Source organism: Mus musculus, chromosome 6 (genome assembly GCF_000001635.26).
Source record: "Mus musculus strain C57BL/6J chromosome 6, GRCm38.p6 C57BL/6J".
Lineage (NCBI taxonomy): Eukaryota > Metazoa > Chordata > Mammalia > Rodentia > Muridae > Mus > Mus musculus.
Window position 1 is genome coordinate 114709047 of NC_000072.6, and position 16457 is coordinate 114725503.

A 16457-nucleotide genomic window follows, 5' to 3' on the forward strand; every position below is an offset into this window, starting at 1 on the left:
GGCTGAATTAGAATATTCTATGCATGTCTGTGGTTGCTTCTCTTTAGTCAACCAGAGACCGGACTCTGGACCAGCAGTGCACAGTGAGCCGCCCAGGCCTGGCCGTGATTGCAGGTGCCCTGGCTGTGGAGCTGATGGTCTCTGTCCTGCAGCATCCTGAGGGGTGAGTCTGGAGCCCACAGATGAACATTTGAACCAAGTACTTGCTGGAAATGGCTGGCCACTGTCTCCCCCACACTCCCTTGGTTTCCTTTGGCTTTTTTTTTTTTTTAACCTCAAAACAAGACTAAAAACACCTAATCCAGTCAGCATGTGATCTCTGGGGTATGTCCCTGTGCCATCCTTGGGGGTATGCCCCTGTACCCCTCTTGAATTCTTCTGATTATTTTGGTAGTTGATAAGGATGAAATAAGACTTTAATAGGGGCATTTGGTCTTTTACATTTCTCTTCTGTTAGTCTATTATGGTTTTTTAGCCCTGGACATTGTAAATGTGTACACTGTATATGTAGTATATATAATGTGTATACTGTATGTATTGTATATATAATGTATGTGTCTGTGTCACTAGGAACTATATCAGCTGCCTGTCACTGAGGTCTGTGTCCAGGAACTTGGCCAATTAAAGTTTAAAGTCCACGTCCAGGCTTGGTCCAGAGGCTTAGCATGTACCATTTAGCCTCCCTGCCTACAGGCACAAGATGCTGCACTCCAGTGTCACATCTGTGTGACAGTGTCTACTCACAGACAAATAGCAGTTATTTTAATAACAAACTAAAAGCCACTGGGGCTCGAGACAAAGGGATTCCTTTCATCAGTTTTCCTTTTCTTTATTTAATTAATAGATTTGTTCCTGGATGATGTCATACATATAGATAACATGGTTATAGTGATGATTATTCTCCCGTCCACCACTGCCCATCTCCTGCTTCCACCCTACAAGTATCTTTCTCATATACATGACCTTTTGGGTTGGTTTGGTTTGTGATCCAGTGAGTTTGGCCAGGCCAGCTGTGTGACCAGGGTGGGTTTAGGGTTAGTCACTGGAGCCTGCTGGGCTGAGCAGTCAGTGCACATCTATGTACTTACTGTGCCTTCCTCCCTCCCAGAATGCATCAGTTGGTGAGAGCTCAGCAGTGAGCAGGAAGGCCTCTTGTTACTTTTCTCCAGGAAGCATTTTCAGATGACTACAGCTTAAAACAAAACCATACGAAAGGTCACATCTGGTCAGTGTCACTGTCACTGGCTGTCAGATTGTAAAGGAAATGTCCAGGGGCAAGTGTCACTGGCCACTATTGAAATCTCACTTTTAATCGTTCTTAACTGGCGCCCATGCCCATCCTGCTACTCAGCCTTAGTACCTGTCTTGTCATCAGCTGCTTCCCCAGAACAGCAGCCCTCACCACAAAGCCTGTGACTATTCCCAGTTCTAGCCTGGCTTCTCCAGCACGGTCATTTGCTGGTGATACCCTGGGAAGGGTAAATGCACCAGCAGCCTTCCCCTGCCTTCCTAGTGCCACTAGTGCCATCTGGGATGCACTGAGTAACCTCTTCTCTCAGGTCACTGGACCTCTCAGGCCACAACTTCCCTCCCGACACCATCTTGCAGGCCTGGTGCTTTCCTTGTTGCTCCTGAGTGTAGATCTCACCTGCTTAGTGCATTTTTCCACCGGGGCAACACATAACAAGCGAAGCATAAAGCTGCTGGCTGTCTTGACAGCAGGCCCTTGTGGTTATTAGCTTGTATTTCTAAGTGCAGCTTCACTACTCTGCAGACACTCCAGTCTCACATCCAGCACACAGCCCTGGAGGCTGCCAGGTGCTGTTTTGGTTGCCTAGTCCCTAAACACTGTTCCCTGTGCTAACTCGGACTACAGCCATGAGCGCTGTTCCCTGTGCTAACATGGACTATAGTCATGAGCACTGTTCCCTGTGCTAATATGGACTACAGTCATGCTTTCCTGTCACAGCAACCTTGGAAAATAGACCAGCCTCTTTCTTCATGGGTCCCTTTTTTTTCAGACAGCTGCCTTGTTGCTGCAGAAGTGTGAACTGCCTCTTAAAGACCCTTGTCAGAAAATGCAGTCTTAGATTCACCTTGAAAAGAATGCTAAGTTGTTAGCTTTGTCATCTGGGCCTGTTGCCTCTCTGAAGAAAGTCCCGAGAGGCAGAAGAGGAGAGTAAACATTGGCTGGATGACCAGCACGGTCTTCATGTTTGTTTTTGATATTTTCTTTACATATTTAATCCTCAGAAGATATTGCTACACAGCTAGTATTCATTTAGTTTTGCTAACATTATTCATTTCCTCCTGTGTCTCTAAACTTGTGGCCCTGAGGCATTATCTTCTGCCTGCAGAATTTCCATAAGGGTTTCAGTTTTCCTTTTTCTGAAAAGGTCTTTGTGTTTAAGGAAGTTTCTTATGTTTGGTGGAATTCAAGACTGGCATATTCTCTCTCCTCCTCCTCTTTTTCCTCCTTTCTTCTTCTTCCTCCTTCTCTTCCTTCGCCTCTTTCTCCTCTTCATCTTCTTCCCTTCCCCCTCCCCCTCCTTCTCCCCTTCTTCTTCCCTCTCCTCCTTCCCCTAGTGACTTAGGAGGCAATCTCCCTGCTCCAATTTATTCTAGCTCAGCCTTCTTCTGCATCATCTGCATCTCTGATGTAGGAGTTCCATCTGCAGTGATTCTCTGCCCTGTCCCTAGAGCGCCACTCTGCCTAATCCTCTTGTCCTCCATGCTCTTTCTGAGACCCCCAGCTGCCCTATCTGGTCCCCTATGTACCTTGTGTGGGTCCCCCTTGCTTTAGCCCGTTGTTTTCTGTTGGCACATGATTATAGAGCTGTGCCTGGGAAAGGTTAAAGCCATCAAGGTTTTCAGTGTCATTGTTACGTGTCAGGTTTAAGCTTTCCATATAACCTTATTCTCTTATTCTCCTATGAAGTTGAGATTTTGGCCTGAGGGCAAACAGGTGCCCACACCTGACTAGACTATAGATGCTGTGTTTCATTTCTCAAAAGTTTGTGCAAGGCCCTGCTCCAAGCACATTAGAACTGTCGACTCGTTTAACTAGCATTCGTGATTTTATTGCCGTTGTTTTTGGACTGAGACTGCCTTTGTATTTCAGACTTGCTGCGGACTCATGTAGCCCAGGTTGCCCTCACACTCACTGTGATCCTTAATCTGCCCAGTGCCAGCATTACAAGTACATGCCCTGGCTCATTAGTCCCATTTCTGGTGGTGGAGCTGGGCTTGGCATCTCAGACTCATGGCTTGTGAGTGGCAGCCAGGCTTGCCCCCCCCCCCCCAGCATCTCTTCACCCTGCTTTGGAGAGCTGTGCTATATGTGCCATTGGCAGAGCAGGCAGAGAATCAAATTTAGAAAACACTTATTTCTCATCCAAATTGAATTCCAAGAAAGGCAATGGCAGAAAGCCACAGCAGTGATCTGTTTATCATGTGACTCAGAGGGCCTCAGTGGCTACTAGACGAGGCAGGAAGGGGGGATGAGCAGCTGTGTCCTCCCCTGCCTTCACCTCCCCTGCCATCCAAGTTTCTTCCTACCTCTAGTAGGAAGTAAAATCTGCACCTCCTTGATCCCAAATCCCTGCCTTCTTTGTCCTTGTAACAGGTTAAAAACCAGTTCTTCTGGGACATAAATGAACATTGACCCTCTCTTGGGAGGGGCCGGTACATCTCCCACCCAGCTCTTTCCTTTTATATCCCCTTCCTCCATTTTTGTGGCATTTAGATAAGTTTAGCAAGTTAGAGGAGGCTGTGGGGAGGCACATCCCACTCCCAGCTGCTGGAAGGAAGGCTGAGCTGGAGGATAGCCCAAGCCAGGAGTTAAGGCTACCCTTCACAGAGTAGTGAAAGCACGTGAGAGGAAGGAGTGGGGGTGGGAGGGTGGAGAAGGCAGGCAGGCCTTGCACTTGGCAGTTTATCTCACATGCCCCTAATGCTTCATACAGCCTCCTCCCTCCTGTTTCACGGCTGATGGACCCAAAGCACAGAGGAGAGTTTGCCACTTGGCAATGTCCACAGCTCGCTCTCATCCTTCCCACTCTATGGTGCCCATTTGAAGAAACTCACCCCCTTTCCCTCCCTCCTGGACATGAGTTTCCTGTGAGCTTATGAAGCCCAGCAAAGGGGCATTTGCTTCTCTTAACCCTTTCCAGTGTCCTGAGATGTTCTTTCCTGTGCTCACCGTGAGCACAAAGGAGCTAAGAGCCCTTCTGCTTCCCTCTTGCAGGGGCTACGCCATCGCCAGCAGCAGTGATGACCGCATGAATGAGCCTCCCACCTCGCTGGGACTTGTGCCTCACCAGGTGAGTGATTTGGAGATGAGCTGTGGTCCTGCCCCATCCTCTCATAGAGGGGAAGGTTCGACAGCACACTCTTCCAGCAGCACACCCGCTGCAGTGGGGCCTCACGGAGAGCGTTGTTTTCTGGGGACACTGCTGGGAAGAGATGAACCCATGGCACTGCCTCACTTTGATGCATTGGAGCTGCTGACTAGACTCTGCCGTGCAGAAGAAAAAGAAGGGACAGGGCTTGGGACGGCCATGTGTGGTTCAGCCGGCTTCAGTCTCAGCCCTGCCATTTACAGCCTTCTTTGGCCCAGTCTCAGAACTACTCAGGGCCTTATCTTCCCATTTACAGATCACAGTGAGCTCCCTGGTAGGCATGGAGACCAGGCTCATAAATACCAGCCCAACAGCCCAGAGTATGGATAAGCTGACTAACCTTCAGTGCCCAGTGCCCTCCCTACCTGGGCAGAAAGCCTTTCTGGGCAAGCATGGGCAGATGGTTAGCCATGTCACCACTGCTTGCAGGGTCCATGCCTGAGGCTGGGAAGATGGAATAAGGCCCACAGGTCCTGGTCTCTCAGTCTGCTCACTGCCTTTTGGAGTAACAAGGGCTGCTTTAGTGTCACGTTTGGGGAGCTGTTCTCCACAGTCCTGTGCATTCCGCCCCATAGCTGGGAGGGGTCCCTTCACCGTAGTCCCTGCCCAACCAATGTATTTGTTTGGTGCTGGCATGAAACCCAGCATCATGCATACCAAGCATGTGCCCAGCCACTGAGTAGTCACCCAGCCCCTGTGCCTGGCGCTTTCCAGTGAGGACAGTTGAGTAGAAGGAAAGGCTAGCCCACCAACATGGAGAGAGCTGGTGAAGCTGTGATCCAAGCCCAGACTTGGCACCATGGCTGGTGTTCTTCTAGAGCTCCTGTGGCTGGAGAGCCCTGGTCACAGTGGCCCCTCAGCCTGCCTCTGTGCAGTCTCTTCCGTCTGTGCCACCTCCTGCCTTATACCTGCTGTCTCTTAACCTGTTTCTGTCAGCAAAGTAGGCTCTAGCAAGGGTCTGGGGTACCTCTGCCTTGGCGTTGGAAACCATAGAGCCCCAGAAAAGGTGGCTTCCCTCCGTAAACCCCAGGTGTGTCATTTGTATGACCTGAACATGTCAGTCGTTTCCCATACACACTCCCAGCAGCCCCTGGCAATGTGGTAACCACCCCTCCCCCACCACACACAAGGCTGCGGACCTTCAGGCTAGCTTGGGCTGCTCTCCTTCCCATCTCCTCCAGGTCATCCTGCCTTTCTTCCTGCCCTGTCCTTCCTTCTCCTCATCTCTCTTACAGACTTCATGCTGAGGAGGGCCTTAATTAAAATTCCCGACATGCCCCTGCACTGGTTTCTTCCTTTAAGTTAAATTGCAGCCTCTGTTGCTTTCTTAGTGCTGAGGCCAGGGGCCAAAACACCCTCCCTAGACAGGTGGCCGTGTCAGATGTGTGTGCCTATGTTTCCTAAGTGCTATGGCAACTCATCCCTCAATGGGAATTCATCCCCAACAAGCGAGCCTGGCAGTTGCCTGCCATTCACCAAGCTTTCCAGCTTTCTCGTCCTTTGCAGTTATCTGAAGGGTTATTTTGGTTGTTGGCCATCTCTTCATTTGGCCTTTTCAAAAGCTGAAGAATAATGCCACCGTATATGGTAAAGTGTGTGTGTGTGTGTGTGTGTGTGTGTGTGTGTGTGTGTGTGTGTGTGTGTGGCTTACTTATTTCAAGTTTTGAGCCTTTATTTTTAGCAACATTCTAAAACAGAAAGAAGAGAAAGAACTTTAGAATTAATCAGAAATGCTCAGTCCCCATTTAAACAAATGTTTTTTGTTTTTTGGTTTTTTTCTTTTTCTCAAGTAGAGGGGACCATTTATACGACTGTGCTCTGATTAGGGGACATCATCTCCTGGTGGCAGATTCAGCATCCTTCTCCCCTCCTCCCCTCCTCTGCCTCCCTCCCCCTCCTCTCCCTCTTCCAACCCCCTCCTTCTCCTCTTCTCTTCTCCCTCCTCCAGAGACAAATGGTTTCCTGTTGGAGGGGAGCTGGCTAAGTCCCTTTGTGTATTTTGCTTGTAAAGAATGACCTGTAAAGTTCTGGCTCATTTTCTCAGTGCCCCAAGGAGAGCGTTTATTAATCTCTCCCTGTGGAGTGTGGTGCCTGGAAAGCCCTCACCCCACCCCCAACACCAGTGTGAGTGGTGGAGAGCATTCCCTGACTTCTTTGCTGTCCTGTGAGTGGGTCCTGGGAGGCCACTGGCCTGCTCTGTCCCTCCATATGAGTGCCCAGGCAAATTGGCCTGTTCTGATATTGTCTAGGAACAGTGAGAACCTTGATTAGTCCCCAGCTGAATGTTAGAGCTGAAGAGATCTGGTGCTAGCCTTGAAAACCGTGGAAAACCACTAGCTTCGAGAGCAGGCTCTTTGGGCTGAAACTTTTTTTTCTTATATTTATTTATTTATTTATTTTTGGCCTCTGGCCCAACCCACGGGGATAGATACTGCAAGCAGGCAGCAAGTAAAGCTGCTTTGTGTATGAAGAGGGGGTTTCTTTCTCAAAAAATGTATTATGTTGATGTATGAATCACATACAGATAATGTCCCAAGTCACTAAATGAATGATCCAAGCACTCACAAAGTGAACACAACGCGCGCGCGCACAAATGTGTGTTTGTGTGCTTCTCCTGATGGCCCTTCCAACAGACGGGTGAGCTCTTCCCGACTCACGGAAGCTTTTGTCACACTTGGAACTTAGAGAAAACGGAGTCCTATAGTATGTGCCCTTCGGTTAGGGGACTTTGGCAGAAAACTTTTTCATTGTAGTTCTCAGCAATTAATTGATATCCCACCCACCTGGATCTTTTATTCAGACCATAATAACCAGACATGATGTCACAGCTTGTAGTCCCAGCAGTTAGAGGTGGGGACAGGTGAGTTGAGAGTTCAAGGTTCTCTGGGGCACATAGTAAGGCCCTGACTCAAATGTGAGAGTGGGATGGGGTGACTCAGTGGATAAAGCACTTGTTACACAAGCTCCAGGACCGCACTTCATGTTCCTAGTTCCCATGTAAGTGCAGGGTGAGCATGGCAGCCCGCCTGTGACCCCAGCATTGGCACTTGAGAGGAAGAGGCAGGAGACTCTTGGAGCATTTGGCCAGTTAGACCAGCCTCACCGAAGAGCCTTGGGTCCTGGTGAGAAGTCCTGCCTCTGTACATACTCAGAGTCTTACATGGTGTGTGTGTGTGTGTGTGTGTGTGTGTGTGCGTGCGTGCGTGCGTGCGTGCGTGCGTGCGTGCGTGCGTGCGTGCGTGCGTGTGTGTGTGTGTGTGTGTGTGTGTGTGTTTGGTGTGACCTCCATCCATACATGTGCATCACACACAGGGGAAATGCGAGAGGCAAGAAAGGAAGTCAGGTTGTTGGATTTGTGACTTTTTCATCTTGATGACAAAATATCTGCCAGAGACAAGTTAAGAGAAGGATTTGTTCTAGCTCATAGGCCAGCACAGAGAAGGTGTGGCAACAGGAGCATGAGACCGAATGCCATTGTGTCCACAGTCAGGAAGCAGAGAGCTCTGAGATTGTGAGGGTCCCTGCGAGCCTCACCACCAGCAAGGGAACAGCCACTTGAGGTGAAGAATGAGCCCAGGTCAGCAGCACTTTAGCAGGCCCTGGGGCAGAAACCTCCAGAGTCTGACCTCAGGGTTTACCTTTCTTGCTCACTTAAAAACAGTAAAACTTTGAGGGAAAGTCTCCACGTGGCAATTATCAGAACAACGTTTCAGGGATAGTTTCATTGAAACTCCCTTGCAATGTACATCTTTTTGGCAAAGCACCTGTGACCTTTACAACAAGAGTGAGTTCTATTGCCTGACACGCAGTGCTGGGGTAAGGGCCGGGGAGGAAGGATTTAGAGTAAGCATAAGGATGGATTCTACTGATAGAGGATGCCTGCATTCTATTCACTGAGAGACAAGCATTGTAACAAGTCTGCTTCCTCTGATCCTTCTCAAAGCCATGCCTTCAGAATGCTGGTGCTCAGCTGGCTCCGTCTTTCCCTTTGTATTTGGTCGAGGACCCCAGCCCATGGGATGGTACTACCCATATCCAAAAAGGGCCTCCCCTCTTTGTAGCCTGAAAACTCCCACACAGACATGCCCACAGGTCTCCTAGGTGACTCCAAGTCCAGCCAAGTTGCCCATGACAGTTGACCATGGTAGTTATCCTTTCCTGGCTCCTGGGTGATGGGTGAGCTCTACAAGGCTTTGATGGAGGTCCACTCAGGTGTTATGAAATGTACAGCTTCTCCTGACATTCAAGAAAGTTGGCCTTCTGGTCTTTGAGAGCCTGACAGACAACATAGACACCTGTGGTCTGACAGCCTTTGCCTGTGCACCTCGGAAGACCCTGCAGCAGGTGTCCAGACACCCAGGCCCAGTTCTAACTTGTGGACTAAGCAGCTAGCATCTTTGCCTTTGAGGAATGTACTCCTAACTCTGAAATACTGGTAAGGAAAAGTCCCTGAGTGCACATGTCCTGTTCCTAGGGCTGTGTGTGTGTGTGTGTGTGTGTGTGTGTGTGTGTGTGTGTACATGCACCCTTCTCCTAGGTCTGCACTTGTAAGCTCGTGGTTCTCTGAGGCTCTTGAATTCTCTTTTTACTCTTTGCAGAAAAACAAAACTAGGGCAGGCCACCAGGAGAGGCTGACCTGGGAGTCTTCTGCATGAGGTGAAGTAGACAGGGAGCCCAAAGCTCTAGCCACTGTTCATTACCTGTCTGCTCAGGCTCTGACACCCTCTCCCCAGTTTTCAGCCTTCTATTTTTCCTTTTAAGATTTATTTTTATTATTTTAATGATGCATATTTGTGTGAGTGACTGTGTGTGGTGTATGCCCCTGAATACAAGGGCCAACAGAGGTCAGAGTATCCGATGGCCCTGGAGCTGGGGTTACAGACAGTTGTAGGCAGCTTGATGTGGGTGCTGGGAATCAAACTCAGGGAGGTCCTCAGGAAGAAAGCATGTGCTCTTAACCACTGAGCCATCTTTCTCCCCCTGAGGGGGGCTGGTAAAGATACTCAACTCTTGTGCCCTGTCTGCCTAGAGGAGGTCCAGCAGGAGGGCATTGCCTGAGGTGTAGCCTAGGAAAGAGCTTCCTTCTTCTCCCTCCCCACAGGTTCGGTGGCCCTCAGCTAGATGGTGGCAGGAAAATGGGTTGGTCCACAGTTGCCCTATGTTGGCCACTGTCCTTTGTGACCTGGTTATAGTGTCCATCCTCTCCATACGACCAGCCAAGCAGATGCTTCCTGAGCACAGATGCTGCAGAGCACACAGGGATCAGAGACATCAAGGAAGGCTTGCCCTTGGTACAGTCTAAGGTAATAGACAAACCCAGGCCATGAGGACACGGTAGGATCTCTATCCAGAGGGAAGAACCTCAAAGCTAGGAGGGCCCCAGGTATATGATCTGACCGCCTTCTCCTGCTGTTCACCTGCTCCTCGGCAAGTGTCTCATCTCCTCTGAACCTGTTTTCTGCCTATAAATGAGGACAACCTAATAGTAGGCCCAAGAGTCACAGATAGATTGTGTTCATTAGGGCACTAGCAGAATTCTGAGCACATGAGACACTTGCCCATGCTGGCTTTCTACCTCTTTCCACTTTTATTAAAGTGGACGTTTGTCTACCCTCTAAACAGGAAATTAGGAAGAGTCGTCAAACTCAGGAAACAATGCCCACACTACATCTTGAGAGTTAGCTGCATCCTGCAATATTTTCTGATGATGCTGCTGGCTAGCTTCCAGTTTAGCTCTTTGGTCCCTCTGTGGCTCTGGTTCAATAATGAGAGGCAGCCAGTGATGGGAACGGAAGCTGTTATCTAAAACAAAGACCTCCATAGTGTGCCTGGGGCTCGCTGCTGCTAAACTCCATTTTGGCCCAGAATGTGGTTAAGACTCTTTTCAGCATCCAAGATCGATCTGGAGTTCCAGGCACATTTTTACACATGCAAACTCCAAGCTCTAGCAGCCTTGCCAAACCTGTAGGGAGCTGCTGCAACACCCAAGCAGTGGGGCTCCAGAGGAGGCCTCAGGCACGTTGGGGTGGCTGTTCCTGAGCGGTGGATCTCAGCTTCCCATTGAGGCAAGGTGGGCTTGGCACCAAAGTTAGTTACATTGAGCACAGGTGGAAACATGGCCAGGACAGTGTCCCCTCCTTTCCTGATGTATTTCTTTTGTGTCCAACTGGGTAAAATTCACTGAAGATAATTGAATTCACCTTCTGCATTTATTTATTTTTTGTTTGACAGTGTTTGAGTTCCTCCTTTTCTCCCTCTCACCCTCTCTCCCTCCTTCCCTCCCACTCCCCCTTTGTCCTCTGTGCTTTTCCACCAGGCTTTCGAGCCAAAATAAACCAGAGCTGAGATTGCTGGCTTTTCTCTTTGGTGCTTGTAAGGCTGGGTCATTTCTGAGTCTTGCTTATCTAATCTGGAAAGTGTGGAAGGTCATTGGATGCAGTGACACCCAGCCAAGCTGCCACAGGACCAGTGCGTGCAGACGACCTGACACGTGCATGTGGATGTCTGCATCCCTACCGGGCATGACAACGGGAAGCCTTGGCCCCTGCATGGAGAGCAGACTAGACGTATGAAGAACCCTCGTAAAACTGGAGGCATTTTAGCTAAAATTACAACCCAATCCAGGGATTCCCATCCCTGCCCTGCCATCAGTCACCTCTGAGCCCTTCCAGACTATACCTTTACCAGCACAGCTCAGGGCCACCACTGGAAACCTCCAGAACCATGGTCATTGGAGATGCACCACCCTAGAAAGAAAGACTTTGTGGTGGCATTCCTTCCAGAGATGGTCACATTCCTCAGGTGGCATGGAACCAGACCCATTTGGTGAACTAACCTCTGTTGCTAGGTGCATTTTCTGGAGGGCCTTGTATACCTGATGAAGTCTGGCCACAATGCAAGACAGTCACAGGACTGTCAACCCCACCCCCACCCCCCAGCCCCCCTGTTAACAGCCCTGAGCTCATGGCCTGTGCATCCTGCTGCTGCCTCTCACCTCACACCCAGGGCAGCATCTCTTGTCTTCAGAGCACTGATGGCCAAGCTCAGGGATAGCCCAGGACTTGTGCTTTGCAACAGAGATCTCACCCTGCCTGCTTTGCCTGTATAGGCTCTGACAGTGACTTACAGGGCAGGAGCCAAGGAAGCTTAGGTAGCTCTCGTCCAGGGCCCTCCAAATGCAGTAGCAGCAAGGAAACATATTTCAGGCGTATCTTTTCTTCTGGGCAGGAGGGCACATAGCTCTGTGCTAGAATGTAGCAATCACAAGGCCCTGGGATTAGCATCAAGAACCAGAAATGATTAAAGGAAAACTGTTAGTTTTCAGCTAAACTGGACACTTAAGCTGATGATTATTTGCGGGTATAGGACGTGCAGGAACTTTTCATTCTGATCTTGTTGAAACTACCAAATATATAAACTGTTTCTAAATTAGCATTTCTGAGGCATAATTTACAGTTGAAATAAGTCGACTTTAATAAGTGTTGGCAAAAACCTGCACTGCTACTCACCTCCACAGAGGAGACTTGGTGTTTCTGTCCCCCCAGCTGTTCCTTTGTGCTGATGTCCTCTATAGTCCAACCTCAGCCCGCAGCAGCTACACATCAGATTTTTGTATGGGCAGCTTTCACAGTGCCTCTCCTTAGTGCTTTCACCTCTGAAAGGGGAGAGTGGGGACTGTAAAGATAGCCTAGTGGTTAAGAGCACACATTACTGTTGCAGAGGACCCACATTTAGTTCCCAGTATCCAAGTCCGAAATCTCACAACTGTCAGCCCCCAGGATCCTAGCACCTCTCTCAGTGGGCACTGCACACATGAGCACACATACCACACACTTTAAATAAAATAAGTCTTGAAACACATAAAAGGGCCTAGAACAGAATCTTTGACACTTTACAGACCTTTTTAATTTAAATATTTGGCCCATAAGGTGGAATAGTGGTGTTCTTTCCTAGAAAATGTGGGAAGGATTCTAATCTGGGGTAGATGTTTACTTTCTTGGACTGTGAGATGATGCCTGGCCTCTGTGAAGGATAGCTAAGGATAGTGCTGAACTGTTGGCAGCAGCCTCTGCTCCATTCATTTTATGCATTCCTGTCAGGCTGAGGGATAGGAGTTGACCATACACGTAAGACATCATTTGTAGACTCTCAGTTTTTCATGGTCTATAGCCCTGCTGTATGGGAATACTGCAGAGCTTGTTCTTAACTTCGAGCTCTCACATACGTGGCCAACTGATGACATGTGCTGGAGAAGGTGTTTTCCAGCAGGTAGCTGGGTATGAGGGCTCACCCTTCTTATCCCAGTATTGGGAGAAGGGTGACTGTAGTATAAGGCAAGCCTGAGCTACAGAGTGAGTCCTTTTGTCAAAAATAAACAAACATCTGTGGCATGACTGAATTTGCACTTGCAAAAGAAGGATTTTAGACTCTTCATGCCATGAATAAAGATTAGCCATGGGACTGGTTTGAGATGGCTTGACTCCTGGGGTACACCTGTGTTGCTGTTGGCCTTTGTTTCTCTCTCTGTCTCTCTCTCTGTCTCTCTGTCTGTCTCTCTCTCTCTCTCTCTCTCTCTCTCTCCCTCCCCTCCCCTCCGCTCCCCTCCCCTCCCCTCCCCTCCCCTCCCCCCCTCTCCTCTCCTCTCTTTTTCAGCTTCTTAACTAGTTTTACTCTCTCCCTTCCCTCTAGTTCTGGTCCCAACCTCTGTTCCTAAGTTTAGCAGCCGCCGTTCCTACAGAACAGAAATGACAACAGAAGCTCCATGTGCCACCACGGAATAGAGACAGCTGTGCGGGCCGCTTTCAACAGCATTTAGTGGGAATGTGTTAGCTCCAATTGCTTTAAAAGACCTCAGTATGAAAGTAGCTTAGGTGTGTGTGAGGCACACTGTGAACAGAGCATGCATGCATCTTATCTTTTGATCATATGTATTTACCATGTAGGAGTCAGTTCTCTCCTTCTAACACATGGATTCCAGGGACCCAACCCAGGCTCTGCAGGCCATGAGGAGCAAGCCAGTAAGCAGCACCCATCCTTGGCGTTAGCTTCTGCCTCCAGGTTGCTGCCCTCACTGCTTTGGATGATGGACTGTGTTGTGGAACTGTGGTGATGTGAGCCCTTTCCTCCCCAGCTTGCTTTGGTCATCACAGCAGTAGTCACCCTCACTGAGACAGTATGTTTTTGCTCTGGGATTGAAGGGGCTCTAGAAATGGCCTGTAGGCTTTCTCGAGATTGGGTGTGCTGGAAGTGAGAATACACTTCCCATCAGGCTGTGGGTTGCAACCCAGCAAATGGAGACCTCTGTGAACAGCATCAGGCTTTGTGTTCATCTGAACTTAGCTGTTCATTCAAAATGGCTCTGAGTAAAGAGAGTTGAGAGGGTTGTGTCCCTTTTTCTATTTACCTGACATGATGGGGCCCTGGAGAAACTGTGTACCTGTAGGCCCATCGTGACAGAGACAAGCAGGTCCCAAGAGCTTGCTGGCCAGCCTTCCTGCTGTTGTAAAGTGATAGGGTGGAGAATGATGGACACCTGATCTCTGGCCTCTGCATGCCTGTGCTTAATCATGGACCCTGCGGGGGTGGGGAGGGGCACTGTTTAAATGAGGTGATTGAAGTTAATGGGAGAGGCTGTGCTCGGCAAGTCTAAGACACTGGGTCTGATCTCTGGCTCTAAAAGAGGAAAGCAGAGGAAAATTATGAAGACATAAAAGAGAATGCTGTTACCTAAAAAGAGGGTGCCGGGGAGCCAGGTGCCATCTGGCTATGGAGGTCCACCTGCTGATTGATACCAGCCTAGACAAATGTGAGAAGGAATGATTGTTGAGGACAAAGTCTCCATGAGATTAGCCTGTGGGCAAGCCTGTAGGGTATTTTCTTTTCTTTCTTTTTTTTGTTTTTGTTTTTTGTTTTTTGATGTTTTTTGTTGTTGTTGTTTTTGTTTGTTTGTTTTTGAGACAGGGTTTCTCTGTATAGCTCTGGCTGTCCTGGAACTCACTTTGTAGACCAGGCTGGCCTCGAACTCAGAAATCCACCTGTCTCTGCCTCCTAATGGGTGATTGATGTGGGTGGAGGGTGTGGCAGGTGGCTTGAGGTTCTATAAGTAAGCAAGCCACGATGAACAAGGCATATTCTTTATTATTCCTCCGTGATCTCTGCTTCAGTTCCTGCCTCCAGTTCCTGCCCTGACTTCTTTTGGTGATCAACTGTGATGTGGAAATGTAAACTGAAATGAACCTTTCCTCCCCCAAATTCTTTTGGTTATGGTGTTTCTCACAGTAATAGGAAACTGCGATGCCACCGTTAGTCATGGTGACCACGACAGCAGTATGAACCTGAGACAGGCCCCACTAGAAACCAGATTTTATTTCCTCCTGCCCACCCATGCCAGGCTGCTTCACCTGATCATACGTTTCATGACCTTAAAACTGGGAGTTCTGGCATCAAATAAATGAACTTTCAAGATTCATGTTATCTTGCTTACTGCGGATGCTGGCTTCTGTGGAAATGATCAAGGCTTTACTATTACAAGTTTTATAAATGCTATGTTCCTGGTACATACAAGGGGGAGCAGCGCTCCATCACCACTCAGCCGTGGTGGGTGGAACCCACGAGCTGCTCTAAAAGTGGATTTATTGGTTGCAATCAGATGTTTCTGCTCAAGGTGGTGCTGTTTCCCCATCAATGCTGTGACTGCGTGTTTTTATTTCCGCGGGGTCTGCATTCAGCAGCTAGTCAGTGTGCCTACCTTTGCCTTTTGTTATTCCCAAGTTGTCTGCCCTTGAGAAGCCACCACAGAGTTGTGGAAATGCACACTTACCCGGCCTCTGTATTTCCATAAGAGAAGCGAGTCAGAGCAACCTAGAAGTCTGAGTTTTGTTCTGTTTTGTAATGCTGGGGTGGAACCCCGGCCTCCTACATGCCAGACAAGCAACCTGCCATTGGACTACACCTTAGCTCTCAGGCATTTCTTAAAACAGTACTTTCTGTTTGTTTTGTTCTTCATACAAGGTCTCCTGTAGCCCAGACTGCCCTTAGGCTTGCTATGTAGCCAAGGATGGCTTTGGACTCCTGATCCTCACCACCATGCCCGGGCGTATGCCGTGTTGGTGATGGAGCAGAGCCTGGTGTATGCTAGCCAGGGATCCTACCGACTAAAACCCACCCCAACCCCGAGACAGTGCTTGAGGTCTTCCACCTTGCTTTTTATGTTTTAAAGTAAATGTGCTTTTAGGTCTCAAACATTTAAAGATCATGTACATCGTGGGAATAAAGAGTCAGAATAGTTCTCTCAAACCTATCACCGTATGGGGAGGAACTTACATTCACAGAATCGCCTGTGTCAGGACCCATAATAACCATTTCTTCCTCCTTGTCACCCACAGACATGCATCATTATAGCTGTGTTTATCCCTGACCTAATGAGTAATTGTTCTGTTTGGTTTTAGATCCGGGGTTTTCTGTCACGGTTCGATAATGTTCTTCCTGTCAGCCTGGCATTTGATAAATGTACAGCCTGTTCACCCAAAGTAAGTCATTTTACCTCTGAGCAATTTAACCTCATCCTAACCCACTCGGGCCAGTGGGGTGGTGCGTGCATGCGTGCGTGAGTAGAGGAAGGGAGCCCGGTAGGCTTGGTCCTGCTGCTGTTGATCTGCATTCATCCACAGAAGCCAGCTTGGGAAATCTCAGGTCCTAGTGTGCAGAGAGCCTGAGCTAGCTGCTGGGTCAGCTCTTGCTGTACAGTACTTTCAGTTTGGTCATAAAGCTCTCCTGAGTGTCTCGGTCCCCGCCTGAGGGGTTCCTTCCTCGCATCTACTCAGCAGTGCAGCTTCTTATGCTTTCCCCAGAAGGTGGGGGTTTCAGGCAGGCCCAGCTGTGTTTTGGAGATGTTCCTAATGCAAAGGAACAGCAAGCAGAGATGAGGGGCCTGGATTGGGAGGCCGGAACAAGGCCCCTTCCTCTTTGATCTTTCCAGCAGCTCTAAAAATAGAGCAGGGCTGTTGTCCACTGTAATGGGAACCGGCTGATGTATCTCAAAACGACATGGCATCTCAG

The 16457-nt window shown here is 48.9% G+C and overlaps 1 protein-coding gene across 5 annotated transcripts in view; it reads left to right on the plus strand.

The window, feature by feature from the left end:
* Atg7 (autophagy related 7) overlaps positions 1-16457 on the plus strand; it is a gene marked incomplete at its 5' end in the record, with an annotated part of 217478 nt that overhangs the window by 65920 nt on the left and 135101 nt on the right. For all 5 annotated transcript variants that reach the window (NR_166516.1, NM_001253718.2, NM_028835.5 and 2 more), the window contains 3 exon segments: positions 48-163; positions 4247-4322; positions 15848-15928. Coding sequence is in view for 4 of the 5 variants with exons in the window: in NM_001253718.2 (NP_001240647.1) it covers positions 48-163; positions 4247-4322; positions 15848-15928 (273 nt within the window).